This window comes from Bos indicus x Bos taurus, chromosome 23, assembly GCF_003369695.1.
Source record: "Bos indicus x Bos taurus breed Angus x Brahman F1 hybrid chromosome 23, Bos_hybrid_MaternalHap_v2.0, whole genome shotgun sequence".
In the NCBI taxonomy this organism is placed as follows: Eukaryota; Metazoa; Chordata; class Mammalia; order Artiodactyla; family Bovidae; genus Bos; species Bos indicus x Bos taurus.
This window is the reverse complement of record NC_040098.1, coordinates 29,331,030-29,353,440: the sequence shown is the minus strand read 5'-3', so window position 1 is coordinate 29,353,440 and position 22,411 is coordinate 29,331,030. Positions and strand designations below refer to the sequence as shown.

The 22,411-nt window shown below is 47.0% G+C and overlaps 2 protein-coding genes across 8 annotated transcripts; both read left to right on the top strand.

Annotated features, from left to right (window-relative positions):
* Window positions 1-14: 14 nt before the first annotated feature.
* Window positions 15-12,927, top strand: LOC113881566 (E3 ubiquitin-protein ligase TRIM39). 4 transcript variants are annotated; one of them, XM_027524592.1, is made up of 8 exons: window positions 557-629; window positions 1,000-1,082; window positions 2,668-3,127; window positions 5,024-5,119; window positions 8,004-8,234; window positions 9,417-9,439; window positions 10,003-10,118; window positions 10,928-12,927. In XM_027524592.1, exons 3-8 carry the CDS (start codon window positions 2,675-2,677, stop codon window positions 11,473-11,475), a joined length of 1,467 nt encoding a protein of 488 aa, XP_027380393.1. In that variant the 5' UTR covers window positions 557-629; window positions 1,000-1,082; window positions 2,668-2,674; the 3' UTR covers window positions 11,476-12,927. The 4 variants fall into 4 exon arrangements, with proteins under 4 accessions (XP_027380394.1, XP_027380391.1, XP_027380393.1 ...); XM_027524593.1 differs by lacking the exons at window positions 557-629; window positions 1,000-1,082 and adding an exon at window positions 15-520; XM_027524590.1 differs by lacking the exon at window positions 1,000-1,082 and having other exon boundaries at window positions 527-629.
* Window positions 12,928-14,034: 1,107 nt separating this feature from the next.
* Window positions 14,035-21,290, top strand: RPP21 (ribonuclease P/MRP subunit p21). 4 transcript variants are annotated; one of them, XM_027524600.1, is made up of 5 exons: window positions 14,035-14,471; window positions 14,542-14,642; window positions 14,738-14,820; window positions 16,032-16,157; window positions 16,826-16,929. In XM_027524600.1, exons 1-5 carry the CDS (start codon window positions 14,304-14,306, stop codon window positions 16,912-16,914), a joined length of 567 nt encoding a protein of 188 aa, XP_027380401.1. In that variant the 5' UTR covers window positions 14,035-14,303; the 3' UTR covers window positions 16,915-16,929. The 4 variants fall into 4 exon arrangements, with proteins under 4 accessions (XP_027380401.1, XP_027380403.1, XP_027380402.1 ...); XM_027524602.1 differs by having other exon boundaries at window positions 14,041-14,471; window positions 16,557-21,290; XM_027524601.1 differs by lacking the exon at window positions 16,826-16,929 and adding an exon at window positions 16,300-16,439 and having other exon boundaries at window positions 14,045-14,471; window positions 14,566-14,642.
* Window positions 21,291-22,411: the final 1,121 nt, after the last annotated feature.

Genomic DNA, 22,411 nt, shown 5'->3' with positions numbered 1-22,411 from the left:
TAAAAGCCTAAAACTCAACTAGTCGGAAATGACGTGCCAGCTGAGACCAGCAGGACCGCCACATTATTGGCCGCCGACTCGGCGAGCCACCTTCTCCCGAGACTGGCCAGGAGAGAGGAGAAGTGTAGCTCAAAGTCCGCAACCCGCCCCTGCTCCGCCCTCGACGGCTCCCAGCGCCACCTGGGAACAACCGAGCCAGGCCAGAGTCCGGGCGCGGACCCTGGGCGGGACAGTACCGCTTGCCCCGGCGCCCGTAGGCGCCCTGAGGGCAATGGGCTTCAGCGCTCCGGCACGCGCATGCGCGGCTGTCTTTCTCCAGCGGATTCCTCGGGTCACCTGGACGACCGCATTCCAGCCACCTGCCCCTCCGGGTCTCTTCTTGCCCCTGACTCCTCCAGCTGGTGCTCACCTCCGGCCCCCCGCCTTCTTGTTCGGCAGGCGCCGCTAGGCCCTCCCGCTGTCGCCCGCCTACACCCCAGCTTCCACTGACACGAGCCTCTCGGCGAGGCTTCCGCTTCCGGCGAGTATTGTGTGTCGCGCTGCGGGGCGGGGGCGGGGGGGAGGAGGAAGGAGGGAGGCAGCGCTCCGGCGGCTCCGCGCCCCGCACTCCCGGACCCGAAGCCGGGAAGGTAGGTGCTGTCCCGCCGCCGCGCCGGGACCCTGGGGCCTGCCCCTGCCCGCCGGCTCCGCACGCCGCGTCCTAGCGCCCCGCGACTGCGTCACCGGCCCCCCGCACGTAACCACAGCTGCCTCCGCCCGTTTCAGGCCCGGGCGGACGTTTTGCCGCCCCGGCGACGTCAGCGCGTCCGGCGTTGCTTGGCTACCCCGCCGTTACCCCGTCCCGCTGCCGCTCGCCTCCCCGGGTGAAACTGACGCCGTCACCGCGGGTCTCGGCTGCGTCATAGCGGCGGGCATCCCATCTTCACGTCACACCTTCTCACCTGGACTCGCATCCCTCCCTCCCTGCCAACAACGACGTTTCCTCTCCCCCCTCTCCAGCCCCCCTGCGCCTGATCAGGCGGGAGAAGATGGAGACGGGGGTGGGACCGAGTTGTGGACCACGCTCAGGAAAGGGGCGCAAGGTGGGACCCCTGACAGTGGTAGAAACACAATGAGGACCTCTCTGAAGTTTGTCCTTCTACTGAGACACGAGGAATAGGGGGGAAATGACCCAGGCCTCACTAATGCTGTAGCTCCAAGCCCTCTCCCCATACTTCCCTAACCTTTTCCCCCATCTCTCTCTAACGCTACTTTTTCGCCAGTCTAGATCCATCCTGGTCCCTAACTCAGCATACAATTCAACTCATCTCGGGTGAGGCGACCATCTAATTTCTAGATTAGGAAAAGGGAAGGGGTACTCGTCGAAGTTGGATTCCTGTAGGTAGAGAAAAATCATCTAACTGAACTTCTCTCGTGGTTGAGGGAGAAATTCAGGTCCAAATATGTTATCAGTTCCTACTCCAAATTAAACACTTTTCACGTTTGCCATCAGTATATACAGATACAATCATTGTTAACCCAACTCACTACATGGCCACTTCTCTCCTAACACATAGATAGACGTATTAAATTTTCTTCTGTTGGGTTCCTTAGAAAGAGAGGTTAAGGGGTAGAGAAATGAAATATTTCATGGATAATAGTGGTTATGTTTTAAGGATGGACCTTAAAGAGGACCAACCTTCTGCTTTATACATCTCTCAGGCGCATTTCCAATTCTTTTGAGGCTTCATTAGAGTTTTTGATTGCCATTTTACTTTTCTCTCTTAATTCCCGACCACCCCAGAACCTATTAGTTGAAAGTACAGTATATCCAAGGAATTAGTTATCAACAACTATTTCAAAAGACTCCAGTCCTCACTGAATACTTAGAATAAATTTGTCAACTCTTCTTTTCAAGAAATTATTGCCCTGGGCTCAGTAATAAACTCTTTGGTATAGCTGCTGTAAATTTATCACTTTTACAGCAGCTCCAAACATCCAAATGCACACAAATAGGAAACAGTTGTGTGAATCGTTTCATTCCATGATAAGTGCACACTTCCTCTAGGCCTGGTGAAGGGAAGCATAGTGTCACACTTTTCTGAAGAGAAGAGGTTGTTACCCTTGCCTAACTCATTCCAATATCTACCATTTGAAAGACTGAGGGAACAGTGGCAGAGAATCAAGCTTAGGCTTCAGTGGGCTATTGTAGTAGAACTCTTCTGTAGCATTCAACTTTAAAATATACTTGATTTAAGCAATCTTAATGCTTTGACTCTTAAGGTACTTTTCACTTTCCCATACTCTTTTTTCATCTATTAGAAAAAGATGTCAAACTAAGAATACATTTTTCTGAAACTGTTACAATACTAGTGGAATGAACCTGGATCAGGATGAATACTCTGGGCTAGACTTGAAAGAAGCCTCTGCTTCTAACAAGAGAAGGCAGTGGAGAAAGACAAGACTGAGGGTTGTGTGTCAGTTTGCTCATAGCTGGGAGTCACAATTTTTGGAAATGGAGAAACCGAAGAGATTGACTGGTGGAACAGAAGATGTAAAAATACCAAGACAGTGCTAAATCTGGAGTTAGGATTTAACATGGGGGTAAATGTCAGGCCAGGGATGCAAAAAAATTAACCCTCCCAACTAACTTTTTTTTTTTTTCTCTTCTCTCTTCTTAACCTCAAGTTAAATAATGGCAGAGACAAGTCTCTTAGAGGCCGGGGCCTCTGCAGCCTCCACAGCTGCAGCTCTGGAGAACCTACAGGTGGAGGCAAGTTGCTCTGTGTGCCTGGAGTATCTCAAGGAGCCTGTCATCATTGAGTGTGGGCACAACTTCTGCAAAGCTTGCATCACTCGCTGGTGGGAGGACCTAGAGAGGGACTTCCCTTGTCCTGTATGTCGAAAGACGTCCCGCTACCGCAGTCTCCGGCCTAATCGACAGCTGGGCAGTATGGTGGAAATTGCTAAGCAGCTGCAGGCCGTCAAGCGAAAGATCCGAGATGAGAGCCTCTGCCCCCAGCACCATGAGGCCCTCAGCCTCTTCTGCTATGAGGACCAGGAGGCTGTGTGTTTGATATGTGCAATTTCCCACACCCACCGGGCCCATACCGTCGTGCCACTGGACGATGCCACACAGGAGTATAAGGTAGGGAACCAGACACTTGATTTCAATGCAGGGCAGGAAGGAGGAGCCCAGAGGATGGGAGACTCCCTGGGTAGAAAGTCATAAGTTCCTGAGGGCAAGACAGTCTCTGGTCCTCACTCTGTAGTCCCCTTGGAGCAATGTACTGGGCCGGCAGGGGCGGGTGGGGGCGGGGGCGGGGGGGTGCGGGGCGCGGACAGTGCACATAGTCCCCTCTGATTGGTTGTCCTCAGGCATGAAGAAGAGCAGTAAGAAGTACCCGCCAAATTTCTTTCTTGACTTTTGTAACACATTTGAGTATGTGTGGTCTTAGAATGTACCCTATTTTTCATAAATGAATGAAACCACACAGAGAATCTCAGACTTAAGAAGAACTGAAAAATGGTCTGGTTCCTTCATTCTGTTCCCCTGCTCAGCACACCGCTTATTTACCCACTGGTATTGGGAACAGGTAACATCATTTTAGAATAATCCCAGCCAGGCTAAGCTAAACCAGCCTGTTTTCATCTTCCCCAGCTAATGGGTAACATGACACCTGGTTTAATTTACTGCTGAGACACAGGGTAAATGTTTGAGTAATAGGAACTAGAGATTTTACTGTCTTAGCACTTTATCAAGTAGTTTGCCTAATTATGTTAATGAAGTCTTACAAACAAGACTTTATGGTAGTTCACAGAATAATCAAGATTTTATTTCATTTGCAAGTGGTTAGAGTTGTATAGGAAAACAGATTTAAAAGGATATCAGGGACTTCCTTGGCAGTCCAGTTGTTAAGACTGCATGCTTCCAGTGCTGCAGGGATTCAATCCTTGGTCAGGGAACTAAGGTCCTGCATGCCATGTGGCCAAAAACAGAAGAAGGATATCAGGGTACATAAGGTCACTGTCAGTACAGGCAATTCCTTCAGTTAGAAAATGAATAGGGCTAGGGAAGAACGGAGAGTTGGTGACAACTGGACACAGTGAGATTCAATGAAAGTTTTGCAAGCAAGGAAGGCTTGGAGACAGGCTGGTGGCAGGAGGAGGAACCTATAGGAAGTTGACACTTCATGAGCAAGGGACGGAGTTGGATTAAGAGGTGGTCAGATGAAAGAGGAGAGTGAAAAAGTTGGCCTAAAGCTCAACATTCAGAAAACTGAATGGCATCTGGTCCCATCACTTCATGGGAAATAGATGGGGAAACAGTGGAAACAGTGTCAGACTTTATTTTGGGGGGGCTCCAAAATCACTGCAGGTGGTGACTGCAGCCATGAAGTTAAAAGACGCCTACTCCTTGGAAGGAAAGTTATGACCAATCCAGATAGCATATTAAAAAGCAGAGACATTACTTTGCCAACAAAGGTCCATCTAGTCAAGGCTATGGTTTTTCCAGTGGTCATGTAGGGATGTGATAGTTGGACTGTGAAGAAGGCTGAGCACCGAAGAATTGATGCTTTTGAACTGTGGTGTTGGAGAAGACTCTTGAGAGTCCCTTGGACTGCAAGGAGATCCAACCAGTCCATTCTAAAGGAGATTATCCCTGGGTGTTCATTGGAAGGAGTGATGCTGAAGCTGAAACTCCAGTAATTTGGCCACCTCATGCGAAGAGTTGACTCATTGGAAAAGACTCTGATGCTGGGAGGGATTGGGGGCAGGGGGAGAAAGGGATGACAGAGGATGAGACGGCTGGATGGCATCACCGACTTGATGGACATGAGTTTGAGTAAACTCTGGGAGTTGGTGATGGGCAGGGAGGCCTGGCGTGCTGCGATTCATGGGGTCACAGAGTCGGACACGACTGAGCGACTGAACTGAACTGAGATGAATAGGAAGCAAGTAGTTTAAAACAAATGGATTAAGCTCTGAACATAGGCTGTACCAGCCAACCACAAATGTTGTTCTCCTACTTCACACCTCTCAGGAAAAACTGCAGAAGTGCCTGGAGCCCCTGGAGCAGAAGCTGCAGGAGATCAGCCGCTGTAAGTCCGCTGAGGAGAAGAAGCCTGGCGAACTCAAGGTAAAGGCAGGCAGTCCCATTTGGCCTGCCCTACAGGCAATAACTGAACATTGTTAGTCACTCAGTCATGTCCAACTGTTTGTGACCCTGTGGACTGTAGCCCACCAGGTTCCTTCTCTTCATAGAACTCTCCAGGCAGAAATACTGGAGTGGGTTGCCATTCCCTTCTCCAGGGGATCTTCCTGACCCAGGGATCAAACCCAGGTCTCCTGCATTGCAGGCAGATTCTTTACCATCTTAGCCACCAGGGAATCCCTGAACATTAGCCACACATTATTTAACTGAACATTATTTAACTGAACATTAATGACGCATTATTTAATCCACCATTTTTGGTTTATTAAAAAATGCTCTTCTCTCAAAAACGATGATATTTTATTAAGCTTGATTGTCATTAAACATTGTACTTAAATTATTTGCCATGGATTAAGACTTGAGGAGAAGGATATAAGGGGTGAAGGATTTGGCGAGTTGAGGGAGTTCATGGCCGCTGGTCTCCTTTTCTTTGTAGAGCAGGAAGGAGGCTCTTTGCTGGAGAATGTGGAAGGTGCACTGGGGAGGAAGGATGAAGAACCTGCCCGAGAGCTCCCAGAACCCCCCAGCCACATTAGGACCACATTCTCTTAATTCACATAAGCTCGAGTATGCTAGGTAGTATGGTTTCCTAGAATGTTCTTCCCCTTCCCATCTTCTACCTATAGGATTCTGTCCATCCTAAAATGAAAACCATTTACTATGTAGCCTTTCCTGACCCTTCAGAAATTCACTTTCTTAATTTTCATACAATTTCACATCTTTTCTATAGTATTATCATATTTGTAGCCTGGTATTTTGGTATCTGCCTTATTTCTTCTATTGGATAGTGAAACATGTATGAATTTTAACAGTAAAAATAACTAGTATTTATTGATTCCTTGGCATTAATTCATTAGGTGTTCATGACATTCCAAACTTCAAGTATTGTATTAGTTCTTATGCTTGGTTCTGCCCAGTTTTAAGTTCTAAGAGGTCAGGCTAGCCTTGGCCCCAGTGGAACACAGAGAAGGTACAAGAAAAGGAGAAGGGAGTCCAGCAAAGCATATTAGGCAAGAGTGAACTTAGATACCCTATAGGGTAAGTCTTGTTATCTCCAGTTTACACAGAAGGAAACAGAACTTGAATCAGTGTCTAGTCCAAGATCATACAGCCATTATGTGGCAAAACCAGAGATACTAATTCTGTTGTTGCGGCTAAGTCGCTTCAGTCGTGTCCGACTCTGTGCGACCCCATAGACGGCAGCCCACCAGGCTCCCCCATCCCTGGGATTCTCCAGGCAAGAACACTGGAGTGGGTTGCCATTTCCTTCTCCAATGCATGAAAGTGAAAAGGGAAAGTAAAGTCGCTCAGTCGTGTCCGACTCTGAGCGACCCCATGGACTGCAGCCCACCAGGCTCCTCCGTCCATGGGATTTTCCAGGCAAGAATACTGGAGTGGGTGCCATTGCCTTCTCCGACTGATTCTGCAGGAATCAATAAATATTTATTAAGCTTCCAGTATAGGCCACACCCTGTCTTTGACACCGGGCCATTGATGACCAAAAACACGGTCCTTGCCCTCCTTGAGCTTACTGTCAGGTAGAGAAAATAGAAACAACAGACACAAAAAGCACAGCTGCAAATTCCCAAGAATATGGCAGAGAAACTCAACGTCATTAAAGCCTTCCAGAAGAAATAAATGAGATTTAGGGATTACCAAGAACTAAACAGGTTTGACATTAGTGGGAACACTAGTGTGTGTTTGTTTTTTAACAATGACAACATTTCAACAGGAAGCAAGTATTATTACCTTAGTCCTTTATGCATTTTAAAAACACACATTTGAAATTTTTAAAAGTTGAACTAATTTTGATTGCAAAGGTAAACTTTAAAACATTATTGTCTTGAAACACTTAAAATCTGTGAAAATGAAGCTTATTCCTAATCATTAGCTTTCCTCTTCCTATTGATCACATTCTTAAGGGTAAAGGATGGAGAAGGAAATAAAAGGTTTAAAAACCTGCTAAATGCTTGAATAGAACTGTGGTGTGGGTTTTTTTTTTTTATGTAAATTATCATTTCAGTCGTCTCAGAAACTGTCACCAATCACCAACTTTCCTTCAGTGACTTTTGAATTCTCTTTCTTCCCTCTCCCTCATCCCCACCTCCAGACCCAATGCCCCTTTTATTTTTTCACATCTATAACCCACTCCTGGGGTGTAAACTGTCAGTCTCTGAAGTGACTTGAAACTTTAGCAGGCTCAGCCCTGAAATCTAAATTTATATTTTATAACAGTCCATTACTAAAATCTTACTGATTCTGATACTTTTCCAGTTTTTCCATCTATGGTTTTTATCAAGTAGATGTCTTGCAGTGTACAAATTATGACAATCTCTAACTTTCCAGTATTTGTGTTTTGCTTGTCTTGACAATTTGCGTTAGCTAGAACTTAAGAGTAAGAGATAGCAGAGCCATCTCTGCTATTAGTACTTGTCATATTATTGCAGTAGTATTACCGCGGTATCTCTGTAATAGTACTTGTCATATTATTGAGTTCTTATGTCTTGAATTTTTTTACTACAACATAAAAGTATGCTTTTTAGAAGTTAATTTAGTAAATAAAATAATTTTTTCAGCATTGGTTTATTTTTTTATCTCAATGATCTTCATCCCAAGGTATCAGTAAGGGTGCTAATGGGGATAGAGCCGTTCTTTACAGAAGGAAATATCAATGGAGAGAAACATGAGTGTCCTTTTAAACTCTTTCCAATGACACTTGAAGTCTGTGAATTCATACACATGGTGGGTGAGGAAGGTATCCTATGCCCCACTGACCCTGTTAAACATAACACCCACCCTCTGTTCTCAGAGACTGGTGGAAAGTCGCCGACAGCAGATCCTAAAGGAATTTGAAGAGCTTCACCGACGGCTGGATGAAGAGCAGCAGGTGTTACTTTCACGGCTGGAGGAGGAGGAACAGGACATTCTACAGCGCCTCCGAGAAAATGCTGCTCACCTTGGAGACAAGCGCCGGGACCTCGCCCACTTGGCTGCTGAGGTGGAGGGCAAGTGCTTACAGTCGGGCTTCGAGATGCTTAAGGTTCGACCTTTGCCCCTGCATAGCCACTCAGGCCGAGCGCAGTCTAGCTTTGCACAGGTCATTCTGTCAGCCTGCAATGCTCACTCCTCCACTCTGCCTCTCTAAATCCAGTTCTTTCTTCCAGACATGCTCAAAGGATTTTTCTCTACAGAAAGCCTTCTCTGATTTCTCACATCCCCTTTTGATCACTTCTGTGTTCTTATGTCTTGTCAACAATTACGTGCTTAATTTGTACCAAAGAAAAAACTCACTTTTTTGAGAGGAGGGCAGTCTAGTCTAAATTAGTGAAAAATCTATGCATTAAAAATTGTGTAAAATGCAGTAACTGTTACTTTTAAGTCCTGGAACTTGATTTACCTAGTGCTCAAAAAGAATAGAAAAATAGTGTGATGACACTTGAAATAATGTATAGTAACATGCTGCTTTTGATATGTAAATAGTGCCTCTAAAATGTTTGAAATAGTCTGTTTTCTTAAGCAAATGAATGGTGTTAGCAAGATTCCAGGAAACATATTTCTTATCTTAGAGATCACATTACCAGCATTTGAATCATTGAGGCTTTGTTGTATATTTACCTGCATGTTATATATTGCTTGGTATTTATTCTCATGTCCTTTCATGTATGTGTGTTCTGCCTTCCACATTAAACTGGGAAATCCTTGGCGGGGCAGAGATTTGTCTTCTTTGTCTTCTGGACCCCAAGTATTCACAAATCAGGATTGGCACGCACTTATTAATATTTATTAACCAATACTAGACAAGGGATACCAAACCACAATGGGAGAGAGTGATTCATTCCTATGCCAGCAGTCTAGAACTATCTCTACTGATTCTCGAGGAGGCAGGTGTGTGGTTGGTACTTGGGGGACAGAGCAAAGAGCAGACAATCCTATCCCTGGCATTAAGCTCCCGGTGTTCTTGAGGAACAAAGACAAACACACAGGAAACTATTTGGAAGTGACATCAATTACCAAGTTTCATGATGACTGAGAGCTGAAGGTGGGGGTTAGGTTGGGAAAGATGTACTCAGATCCCTCTGGAGTTAGTCCCCTTTGCACTGTGACCCTTAGGTTGTCCTGTGCCTGTTTAATAGTTCTAGAACTTTGGGGAGGAGGGGAACCTTTTGCCTGTAGGGCCCTTGACTACCAGGACCAATATTGCTTTCTTTTCTCCTTCCTCTAGGATGTCAAAAGTACCCTGGAAAAGTAAGTGATTCTTGTATCTCTTCGAGTGAGTTAGGTCTTGGCTTAAAGAGTAGGGGTGCAGTAAGGAGCTGGGGGAGTAAGAATGGGAAAGTCATGCAGTGTTTGGGTAGAAAAAGGGAGAAGGGTTTTTGCATCCATGAAGCCAATTACAGAGCAAATGATTGGGAGTACTAGTCTGTTCCCCTTTACCGTTTGAGCATCAGGACTTCCTTGGTAGGGTAGATACCAACATAATGTAATAGAACCAGATTCAGCCTGGGCCTGTGGGTAGAATCATGTCCAAACAAGATGGAAGGAGGAATGGGTTGGGGAGTAGGGGTGATATCTCTTTGCATGAAATATAACAATACCTCCAGAAAGTTCTAAAACTCATTCTTAAGGATTTGTCCAAGGGACCACCTTTCTTTCCATAGATAGGCAAAAGAAAGCAGTGAGTACTTATCTTGAGAGAGGAGAAAGTACAAGGATGAATGATTTTAGTTTCTCCCTAAAGATGAATAGTGACTAAGCTGGAGCTTCCCCTGACCCTACCCTTTCTTCCCCTATCTCCCCATCCCTCCTAGATGTGAGAAGGTGAAGACCATGGAGGTGACTTCAGTATCCATAGAGCTGGAAAAGAACTTCAGCAATTTCCCCCGACAGTACTTTGCACTAAGGAAAATCCTTAAACAGCTAATTGGTGAGTTGTTCCCAAAAGGAAACTAGCAAAGGGAATCAACAGAGAGAAGGAAGTCTTTAGGTCCTACTTTATCTGGACTTCAGTTATCCCTGCTGTCACTTTTCATGCCTGTATCCACATCCACTCCTTTACCTGGCTTCTAATCTCACTGAGTCACAGAACTCAAAGTGAGAAGCCTCAGGTGTCATCTGCTCTTAGTCCCACATTTTGTAAATAGGGACCCAGAGAGGTTAAATAATTTGCCAAAAACTGGTCTCCTCTTAGTCCCACACTTTTCTAAATAGGGACCCAGAGAGGTTAAATAATTTGCTGAAAACTGGTCTCCTCTTGAGAATGAAAGGGAGTCTCATTAATACTTACTCAGAAAACAGGCATAAGCCAGACTGTTGGAGGAAAACAGACACATGGTAACCGTATCGCCAGACTGTAATGCTCTCTTGCTCTGTATCCTTCTTAACATTTTTCATTGTTTCTGGCCCTTGGTCTGTGCCTTGTACTTCTCCACCCAGTGAAATGCATGGTGATATCAGAGGAATAGAGGGAGGACCAGGCAGGAGCCTCAAGCACCAGCCCTTGCAGAGTCAAGAGATCATTACCTGTTTATTTTAGGGCCAGGATGAGAAGCCATTGTTCCCTCCCCTCTCCACCCCCGCCTTAGGTGACACTGAGGATTGAGAAGGTTAACCAAACCATGGGGTTCTGGGGGCTTTCAGGGGGCAGGCTCTGTAAAGGCAGGCTGGAAGAGTGAGGCGGGGGCGTTTAGCTATTCCCATCCTCATCTAGCTCCCCACTGTGGCTTCTTCCGCCAGCGGATGTGACCCTGGACCCTGAAACTGCTCATCCTAATCTAGTCCTGTCGGAAGATCGTAAGAGCGTCAAGTTCGTGGAGACAAGACTCCGGGATCTCCCTGATACACCACGGCGTTTCACCTTCTACCCTTGCGTCCTGGCTACTGAGGGTTTCACCTCGGGTCGACACTACTGGGAGGTGGAGGTGGGCGACAAGACCCACTGGGCAGTGGGCGTGTGCCGGGACTCCGTGAGCCGAAAGGGTGAACTGACCCCGCTTCCTGAGACTGGCTACTGGCGGGTGCGGCTATGGAACGGGGACAAGTACGCAGCCACCACCACGCCTTTTACCCCTTTGCACATCAAGGTGAAACCCAAGCGGGTGGGCATATTCCTAGACTATGAGGCCGGCACACTGTCTTTTTACAACGTCACAGACCGCTCTCATATCTACACCTTCACTGATACTTTTACTGAGAAACTTTGGCCCCTCTTCTATCCAGGCATCCGGGCGGGTCGGAAGAATGCTGCACCACTCACCATCAGGCCCCCAACAGATTGGGAGTGACAGGTCGGGGCATGGGAATCATCAGGGTGAGGCAGGGTCAAGATCTACAGGCCTTCCTTCCTGTGACCTGCTGGAATGTCTTCGTGTCTGCCTGGTTCTGGTTCTGAACCATGTGGGAGAACACCTTGGTTTCCCGAATGGTTTATGTGGAGGAGTAGGTAGGACTGGACTAGGTCGAGAGCACTGCAGTGTCTCCCTCCTGACAGGGTGGAGAGCTGGTCCTCGGGGGGTGGTCTCCCCTGAAGTCCATCGGGTTTGCTATTGCACAAGGACCGGTTGGGAAGGAAGGAGAGACTTTTCCAGAAACAACAAGTCTGTGGAAGGGTCTGACTTGCTCAAACCAGAGAAGGAAACAGAAACCCCTGTACAGCCTTTCAGGGGGTTCTTTGACCCAGAATAGACTTGTTTTTTTTTTAGGAAGATCTCAGGGGTCTTTGTACCTCTAATTGAAATAAAGGTGAATGACAGTTGTTCTCATGGGTCTAGAAGTTGAGGAGTTATTTTCAGGGCAGAGATTGGGCATCAAGAAGTTTAGAACGAAGGTCAGGAAAGAGGGCTAAAGGACCCGATTCCTAGAGACTAATGAAAGAGAGAAGGGTTTCTTCGGTTCCATTATGAGTAGGATTGGCCAGAGGTAGGAATGTGAGGAGGAGGGAGTAGGAAGAAAGAGAACCCAGGTCCCTGCCTCCATCTTCAGCAGGCCTGGCTTGTCGCCTGCTTTCTTGTAGTTGTTTGTTTCCAAGAGCTGTTACCTTGCTCATCTGGAGGGGCAAGATGCAAGAGATCATGCAAGACATGTCTACCCTCTCACTGCTTCCCCAAGGGAACTTGGAAAGGAGAGTCAGGTATTAGAGGAAAGAGAAAAGCATTCCTATCCAAAGCCCTGGCCTTAAAGAATGGCTCCAAGTAGTTGCTCCCAAGTTGTCAGCCTTGTTACCTGGCTAAGGTATCCAAGCCAGACAGGGAGAAAGAAACTGGTGTCTTCCTTACCCTGGGGACAGGGTAGAAGAGGGTAGCATGTTTAGGGGAGAGCCAGACAGGCAACTTCCTTTGGCCTGTGTGCATCTGGCCTGAAACTAGTGTTCATAAGAGCCGGTTTTTTGTTTGTTGCCATCCTTCACGTTTTGCCATTTCTCCTATCAGAGAATGTAAATCATTTTAATGTTAGGGCAAAATAAACAACCTATAGGGTACATATGTTACAGAAAAGGTAACGCAATGCATGCCAAACCAAACTAAAATGACTGGATTATCTGCTACTGGCTAATCAGGGGTTCACAGAAGACTGGGACAAGAAACTGCAGTTTATTGAGGGCATTTCAGCTCCTCCTACCACCTCAACAGGACTTCGTCCAGACTCTCCTCTTACCTTTGTGCCTTGACTGTGGTTCTTTGTGGCAAGATGCTTTGGTTGGTAAAACATAATATGGAACAAAGGATCCACTGAAGTAATCTTTGTGTCCTGTGGTAATTTGACAGTAACCTCTGTTGATGTGTTAGAAACTTGAATGTTAAAAATGCATGTTCCTTGGAGTTCCCTGGCAGTCCAGTGTCAGCACTCCACATTTTCACTGTTGGGGGCCTGGGTTTGATCCCTGGTGGGGGAACTTTAGATCCCACAAGCCTTGTAGTGTGGCCTCAAAAAAAAAAAAAAAAAGCATATTCCTGGTGCTTGCCCTCAGTGATTGATTGAGGTCTGGAGTGGGCCTGGGCATATCTGCCTTTTAAACATATGCCTTATTTGAGTCTGGAGGCCCTTGTGAAAGTAATCTGAGAGGAAATTTCAGCCTTTTCTTTCAAACTGGAGTCCTGATTGGGGCAAGGTGTGGGGGGCGGTAGTTGAGAGAGGAGAGAATTCTCATCCTCTGCTGACATCGCTACCCTCTCCCCATCTCAGGGTTTATGCATATTCTGCCCCTCTACTTCTAATCTCAGGAAGGAGTGGTATTAATTATGAAGCAGAAGCAGGAGGTCAAACAGCAAAGGAGAGGCGGAGATCGAAGGGAGGGATGTGAAGTACTACAGGGGATGTTTCTTCAGGGGTAGGGGATGCTGTTGAAAGGTTTCTGTGCTCACTGCATCTGGTAAGTGGAAAAGATTGGGAGGAAGCTGTGCTTTCTAAGGGCCAGGAGCCCTCTTCCCTCCCTCCACTACCCTCATGATCCTTTCCAGCATCACTCCCACTGGCACCAGTGCCTTTTTTTAAAAAAAAAGGGAGACCTGCTGCTTCTGTCTGTAGGTCTTCCAGGCATCTGCCTTTGCCTTCAGGAGCATAGGGCAGAAAGTCTAGCTGGGTATAAACTGCACCTAACCATCTCCCATTGGAGAAGGCAATAGCACCCCACTCCAGTATTCTTGCCTGGAAAATCCCATGGACGGAGGAGCCTCTTAGGCTGCAGTCCATGGGGTCACGAAGAGTCGAACACGACTGAGCGACTTCACTTTCACTTTTCACTTTCATGCTTTGGAGAAGGAAATGGCAACCCACTCCAGTGTTCTTGCCTGGAGAAACCCAGGGATGGGGAAGCCTGGTGGGCTGCCGTCTATGGGGTCACACAGAGTCGGACACGACTGAAGCGACTTAGCAGCAGCAACCATCTCCCAACCTATCTGCCTAAAGAAGAGTCTTCTGTCCTGACGATGTTTAGGGGTTTAAGACTTCTGCTCAACTAACTTCTCCAGTCTCTGCCTAATAAAATTATTGGCTTGAGAAAGACTAGGGGGAGGCCCCTGGACTCTGCAGGGGCGGAGGGGATTTGCAAATAGTTGGGTCTGTGAGGCCACAGGGTGGCGCCAGAGAAAGGAAGGCTAGAAAGAAAGGAGCGCACATGGCTCCCGGAACCACAATTCCCAGGAGGTCTTGCGCGGACGCCGGGGGCGTGGGTATCCTGGGGGCGGGGCCTGTGGACGGTCGCGTGTGGAGAGCTCGCGCAGCGCGGATGGCGGGGCCGGTGAAGGACCGCGAGGCCTTCCAGAGGCTCAACTTCTTGTACCAGGTGAGTCCACGGCGCACGCACGGCGGGGAGCCCAATGAGGAGAGCCCCCAGTGACGGCTCACTCCCCCAGGCCGCCCACTGCGTCCTCGCTCAGGATCCAGAGAACCAGGCGCTAGCGAGATTTTACTGCCACACGGAGAGGACCATAGCGAAGCGGCTTGTATTACGGCGGTAAGAGGGGTTATGGAGCCCGGCAGGGAGCGGGACGGGGGAAAGACTAGAGAGGGAGAGCGGGCGTCCAGACCACCACCTGCCTCCGCCCCCAGGGACCCCTCGGTGAAGCGAACTCTCTGCCGTGGCTGCTCTTCCCTCCTCATCCCGGGTCTGACCTGCACCCAGCGCCAGAGACGTGAGTACTCCCTCTTGCTGAGGTGGGATGTATGAGGAACACCTGTGGGCTGGGGAGGGGACGGGTAGTGATCCCTTTCTCGAGGCAGACGCGTGCCAGGTGTGGGATTTGAGTCGGTGGCTTTCTCTGAGTTGTTAACTCTACTTGGACAGACAGATCTGGGCAGTAGAAAAATGATGTTGCCCTGAGAGGCGACCTCGCCCGGCCATGATAATAGATGTTATTTGACATCATAGAGGATGATTCCCATCTTCATTCGTTCACTCAAGAATTATTTTTCTGAGATGTGTCAAGGATTTCTCTAGAATCAACATTCTCATTGAAATATGGTCTCATGGGATGGACTAAGACAGGAACAATTAGAATAGCCTAGAAAAATGCTTCGGAGAAGGCGATGGCACCCCACTCCAGTACTCTTGCCTGGAAAATCCCGTGGACGGAGGAGCCCAGTAGGCTGCAGTCCATGGGGTTGGTCAGTCAGACAGGACTGAGCTACTTCACTTTCACTTTTCACCTTCATGCATTGGAGAAGGAAATGGCAACCCACTCAAGTATTCTTGCCTGGAGAATCCCAGGGACAGGGGAGCCTGGTGGGCTGCCGTCTATGGGGTCGCACAGAGTCGGACACGACTGAAGCGACTTAGCAGTAGCAGAAAAATGCTTCAGTTAGGGGAGTAGAATACTAAGTTATTTAAACCAGTGATGGTGAGGTTCATTACAAGAGCAGGGGAGTAGGAGATGGAAGTCCTTGCCATTTGTGAGGCCTCAGGAAAGAAAATGGCAACCCACTCCAGTGTTCTTGCCTGGAGAACCCCAGGGACGGGGAAGCCTGGTAGAATGCTGTCCATGGAGTCACACAGAGTCGGACACAACTGAAGTGACTTAGCAGTAGCAGCAGGAAAGAAAGCCTGTGTTGCTGTCAAGGAACTGAGAGTTCAGGAGGTGGGCTTTGAGGTGGGCAAGGGCAAGACCTGAGGTGGGAGAGGGAAACAGGGCAGATCTTGAAGAGTCTTGTTAAGGAGTTTGGACTTTGTCTTAAAGGGTGCCAAGAAAATGATAGACTTTGTTCAGGGACCTGACGCCATCAAATTTGCGTTCAAGATGGGGAGGGAGGAGAATCCCTACTAGAAAACAATGGAGGCAACACTGGGTTCAGGAGACCTTTTCTTCTCCTAAACCTGGGCACTGTCTTTCTCCCACATGCATTCCAGGCTGCAAGGGTCAGCGCTGGACTGTACAGACCTGCCTGACATGCCAGCGCAGCCAACGGTTCCTCAACGACCCGAGGCATGTGCTCTGGGGAGACCGGCCCGAGGCCCAGCTGGGGAACCAGGCAGGTGAGAGGTGGTTGAGAAAATGGGGGTTAACCCAGGGAGTAGAGACAATGGGTAACAGATAGCTGCAGAGGACAAATGGGTGAGTTTTGGGTTGGTGTGAAAAGTGCCAGTCTTCAAAAACTAATTCTACTCATCTACTTAGATCCCAAACCACCACAGCCCTTGCCAAACACAGCCCACCCCATTCCAGCCCAGCTTTCTAAGGAGAAAGTGCAGCCTCAGAGCTCCAGTCACCCGTGATGGACTCACCTTGTCTTCCAAATAAATTTTAATTCTGCTTAATTTTGTGTAATTCCATTCTGTGAATGTTTTAGCTCTTTCCTGTTTCTGTTGCATTTCTCTGTCACCAGTTAACCTCTTCTTTGTCCTTTTTGTCTTTTGTTTTTGTCATCCTCTTAGTCCCACCATTCAGGAAGATCCCAGTTACCACTTGGCCTTGAGAAGTAACTCTCGTTTCCAGGACCCTGCCTCCCAAGTGCCCCTCCACCCTTGCCTCCTTGGTGCAATACCATGGTTGGAACTCAGGCTCCAGGGATGTTTGCAAGGCCCTGAGCTTAAGATAGTCCATTTTTAGGTAGTTCTGACTGTTGACTAAAGGGCTGGACAGACAAACTGCTGATGACACTGATGCTGTTTTTGTTTTATTTTGTTTAATATCTATTCGGCAGCACTTGAACTCTCTAGCTGTGGCATGCAAGGCTCAGTAGTTGCACCCAGGCGTGGTTTCTTCGTGGCACTTGGGATCTTAGTTCCCTGACCAGGGATACAACCTGCATCCCCTGCATTGCTAGTCAGATTGTTAACCACTGGACTACCAGGGAAGTCCCTGATGCTGTTTTTATTTTATTCTTTTTTAAATGTTATTATTGGAATATAACTACTTTACAGTGTTGTGTTCATTTCTGCTGTACAACAAAATGAATCAGCTATGTGTATACATGTATCCCCTCCCTCGGGAACCTCCCTCCCACCCCCTTATCCCATCCCAGTAGGTTATCATAGAGTACCGAGCTGAGCTTCCTGTGCTATACAGCAGCTTCCTCCTAGCTAGGTGTTTTACACATGGTAGTGTATATATGTCATTGATGCTGTTTTTAACAGAAGAAAAGAAGTTAGGGTGGGGTTGGCGGAGGGAGGGTTCAGATTCTGCAGGCCACTTTGTGTTGGGTCTTTTCCCAATCTCTATTTTCTTCTATAAAATTCTAACAAGAGACACTGTTCAACCTGAACTAATTAAAGTCAAAAGTACTAACAGAAGGACATTGGCTGATATTATACAATAAGTTCTGTAGGTAAACCTTCAGGGTTTTCTTGAGAATCAGTAAACAACAAAAATTGTTTTATTTGATATCCCTGGACAGTTTACTTGAGGACAGAATATCAGACTGACTTCTTTGCTGGATGCCAGCTACTCAGCTTACTCCAAAAGTAGACAAATAAGATTCACTATTCTCAGAATGCAGTTTTCTTTCTTCCCTTTCTCTTGTAAATCTTGGTTGCAGTTATTCATTGCTGCATAAAAATCACTGCATGATGTTGTAGCTTAAAACAATAGGTTATTTCCCCTGATTCTGTAGGCTAGACTGACTGACGGCTTGGCTGTGTGGTTATTCCATTCTGTATGGCATCAGCTGGAATCACTCAGCTGCATTTAGCTGGTGGCTGGTACCTGGTCTGGAAGACTCAAGAAGCTTCATTTGCATGTATGATACCTCATTGCTTCTCCGTGTGGCCTTGCTATGTAGCTGGCTTTGACAGCCTCACAGCTTGGCTGTCTCTGGGTGGCTGGACTTCTTACATGGCTCTGGCTTCCACAGAGAGTAATCCAAGAAGACAAGCTCCAAGGTATGAGTGCTTGTCAAGCCTCTGTTCTCATCACGCTTGCTAATGTCCCCTAGATGAGAGTAAATCACATGGCCAAGTCCAGGTTTAGTGTGGAAGGGGCTACGCTGGGGTGTGAATACTGGGAGGTTCACTGATTCCCTAAGGACCACCAGTGTAGCAATCTACCACATCCTCATTTTGCCTTTGTGCCTAACTCATTCTCTCCACTGATTCGCTCACATGTGGATACATTATTTGCTTGGAAAATACTAATCTCCGTGCGAGTAACTATTCTGAGTTATTCTTTAACATTTGTTTCTGGAGATAGTGCCCAGTGAGTAAACTATAGCAGCCAACACAAATGTGTAGCCTGAAGCTACACTCTGTGCAGGCCTGGACCCTTTGTGGCCTCAGCTCACCTTCCTTGGCTCCCTCCTTGTCATTTCTGAGCTGGTTGGTTCGGGCACACTAAATCTGACTCTTGGCCAAGTGGTTTCAAGTGTGATTTATGAGGCCACATGACTGAACATGTCCACAGTGAGATAGCAGTGGGGTTCCTCTCACTAGAGATCATAGCCTCTTCCTCCTCCCAAAACTCTGTCCTTTTTCTTGTTTACTTATTATGACACAATAGTCAATATGTGCAAAAACAGATTTCCTGTAACAAAGAGGAAATCAAAGCCCTAGTATGCAGTAGTCAGCTTTCTTTAATGTTTCTAAGCAATTTAGTAGTCCAAAATCTGTGCTCTTTTAGGACACATTAGATAAAATTAAAGGAGAAGAAACTTATGTCATCACAATTGGTTCAAGAAAACAAGGTCTGAGAATTCCTTGGCAATCCATAGGACTCAGCACTTCCACTGCAGGGGGCACGGGTTTGATCCCTGGTCAGAAACTAAGATCCCATATGCTATGCAGCACAGCCAAAAAATAAATAAGTAAGTAAATAAGGTCTCCCAAAAGCCATAGCAACTGAGACTTAATTATTCCTGAACCTTAGATATGCTTGCTGCTGCTGCTGCTGAGTCATTTCAGTCATGTCCAACTCTGTGTGACCCCATAGACAGCAGCCCACCAGGCTCCCCCGTCCCTGGGACTCTCCAGGCAAGAACACAGGAGTGGGTTGCCATTTCCTTCTCCAAAGCGTGAAGGTGAATTCCCTCAGTCGTGTCCGACTCTTAGCGACCCCATGGACTTCAGCCTACCAGGCTTCTCCGTCCATGGGATTTTCCAGGCAGGAGTACTGGAGTGGGGTGCCATTGCCTTCTCCACTTTTAAAACTGGTAAAAAAAGAGTATTGTCAGGGGACAGAGAGGAGTTGAGAGACTGTTCTGAATTCAGAAGGGAATTCAAAAATTACTTAGGTTCTCAACAAAGGGAATAAATAGTAAATAATTTTAGCTTTATGTGATAAAGTTGCTTTACCTATCAGATGAGATAATATATGTGGTGACACTTTGAAAACTGAGTATTAAGGGAACTACAGTAGAGTTTAATTAGTAATCAAAATTATACTATGGTTGTAATAACAAGCAGCAAAGTATTTTAGAAAAGACAGGTCCTGGACATCAGTGAATCTGAGTTATTGTCCCCATAGTACACATTTGTACATGAGGCAGTTTGACTGTGTTCTTTTCCTAAAGCTTCTTCCAACACTTCTTCCAACAAATGAAGGTATCCAGTTTTCCCACTGGGTATCAAAAAGCCAGGATTTCATGCATTTATTTAATAATTACTTTGTGAGGGCCTACTCTATGCCAGGCCATTTGGTTAGGAATTAGGATATACATCAATGAACAAGAGTCGGAAGTAAGACAAGAAAAAAAAAGCAACGTATGACAATAAATTATGTATTCTAAAGGGATACGTGCAACAGAAAAGGCCAAGAGAGCAAAGAAGCTGTGAAATACAGGTTCCAGGTTCAGTTAGAGCAGCCTAGGCAGGCAGCACTGAGAAGGTGTCCAGCACACTCTGAGGGTGCCTCTTCCATACCCCCTCAGACAACCTCAGACGAGGCTACCTCTGGCAGATCCTTCCCACCTATGACAGCAGCTCCTATCTCAGGCTGAGACTATTATCTGGAAACAAGCCATGCAGGGTAGGCCCAAACTGCCAGGGAGTAATATTCCTGGGAGCAACTCCGAACAGTGAGGGATGAGTATCAGTGGGTAAATGTTCTACATAGTCTCAGGGCCTCCAGCAGAGTGGAGCCCTGATGGCACTATTATTTAGACGTGCCCTCTATATACTTGCCTCCCTCTCTCCTTGTTTTACTCCCTATTCCCTCACCGTAGTTCCTGGGATCATCTTCCAGGTAAACTACCTGCACCCAGGTCTTCGTCACTGAGTTTGCTTTGAAAGAATCCCAATTAAGAGTGCCACTTGAAAAAAAAGATTTGGGACTTCCCAAGTGGTCCAGTGATTAAGACTCCATGCTTCCACTGCACAGGGCCAGAGTTCCATCTCTGGTTGGGGGACAAAGATCCCACATGCCACCAGCTGCAGCCAAAGAAAAGAAAAAGACTTGAGGGAGGTAAAGGACCTAGTTGTTGGTTCAAAACCTCCAGGGCTTCCTAAGTAAACTCTGAAAGCAGCCCCCGTTCACAGAGGGCAGGGAGAGATGAAAGAAAGAGGTAGACCGCTCCAGGTTGGTAGGTGACAGGTTTAAAATAAGCAAGGGAACTTATTATAACAATTGAAGCTTATTCTGGACAGCAACAAGAGAAGTAGATCTCCCTACTCACCCACAAGAATCTTTATTCTATAGAGGCCTTGACAGGCTTCAGTCACGCCTTTAGTCCAGATGATTTCAACCACACCTCGCTCTCAAAGCTGTGTCCTCGGAACAGCTCCCACTGTGGGTACGGTGGGCAGAACCCACACTTGAAAGACAGGGGAGGGCTTCCCTGGTGGTCCAGTGGTTAAGAATCTGCCTGCCAATGCAGGAGACACGGGTTGATCCCTGCTGCTTATGCCGGAGGGCGACTTAGGCCTGTGCGCCACAACTACTCGGCTTGCGGGATCTGTCATAACACTGATGGGTATATCATTTAGCATGCTAGTATGTTACAGTGAGTGTATACCGAGGCTTAAGGTCTACTGGAGGTTGACTTGTCTGCCATCTTGGACCTAGTTGGTTCTGACCAGTTTTTGTCATGTCCTATTGCTGTGTCATTTTTGTAAAGGTTGTGCCCTGCCTCCTTCCCTCCTGTTTCATATCCACTTGTTTCTCTCAAGGCCTCTTGCCTTCCAAGATGGCCCACACTCTGGGGAGTGTGTTTTTCTCTAAATAAATCCACTTCTTTGCTACCACTTTGTCAATTGCTGAATTCTTTCTGTGATGAGACATCAAGAACCTGAGCTTCATTACGTCCTCAGAACAGGTGTGTGATCTCCATCAAAAGATCATGGTTTCAAGTCCCAGTCTGAGTTGCACGATTTCAGTTCCTCACAATCAATCAGTGTTCTGGCCTCTTAAAACAATTGCTGGGACCTCCCTGGTAGCCCAGTGGCTAAGACACCACGTTCCTAATGCAGGGGGCCTGGGTTTCCCTGGTGAGGATACTAGACTCCACATGCCGAAACTGAGAGTTGGCATGCCACGGTAACTAAGACCTGACACAGCCAAATAAATAAATAAATACTTTTAAAAACAATTGCTCATGTAAGAAGCACTCAAGATCTCAAAGTTCTGTCTTGAGTTTTGTCATTTCTTGCATCGTTGCTGTTTTCCTGATGCGTTTCAGCACTTATCTCATTGTGTCTAGTTTAGTAAGCATGTGATTGGTCCTTGACTTTCTGTCCCAGCTGCTACATTTGGGTTCTGCCCTTTCTGTTGTATTATACAAGAATTAGGAAGCATTCCCTGAATACAAGAATTTTCTGTCATCAGGACTGAATATGAATTGCTGTTAATATCTTGGGTGTTGTGCAACCAAGCCTCTTAAACTTGCAAGCTCTCCAGGGTTATCTAAACCACAGTGTCCAATTTCCTCCAGTGTGCAGGAGGAGCTGATAACATCCATTCCAGAGATGTGTTTTTGCCAGAGTGAATGATCCTGAACTGTTTTGAGTTCTGATAAGCATATAGCCAACGTGGATTCCATACTGACTGCAGGAGTCCTGATCTCTTAATATTCTTGCACGAAAAATCACCAGGAGCTATGACTTAGGCATTTACAGGTTTCTTGGGTGGCAGCCTGAACTTGTCTCAGACACCATCAATTTCTTTCTTCTTCTGGCGTTGTTGGGGCTTCCACTTGGCAGAACCTTGCCAAAGCAGGCGAGGGCTATGGACTGGGAGTGGCAACTGGGAGTGACTCCCCCCCGCCACCCCCAGCGAGTAGTAACGGAGCCCCGAGGCACGTGGGTCTGCTTGCAGCTGGCCATGGTGCCAAATCCGTGTCACCAGATTGATGTCGCTGCAAGAA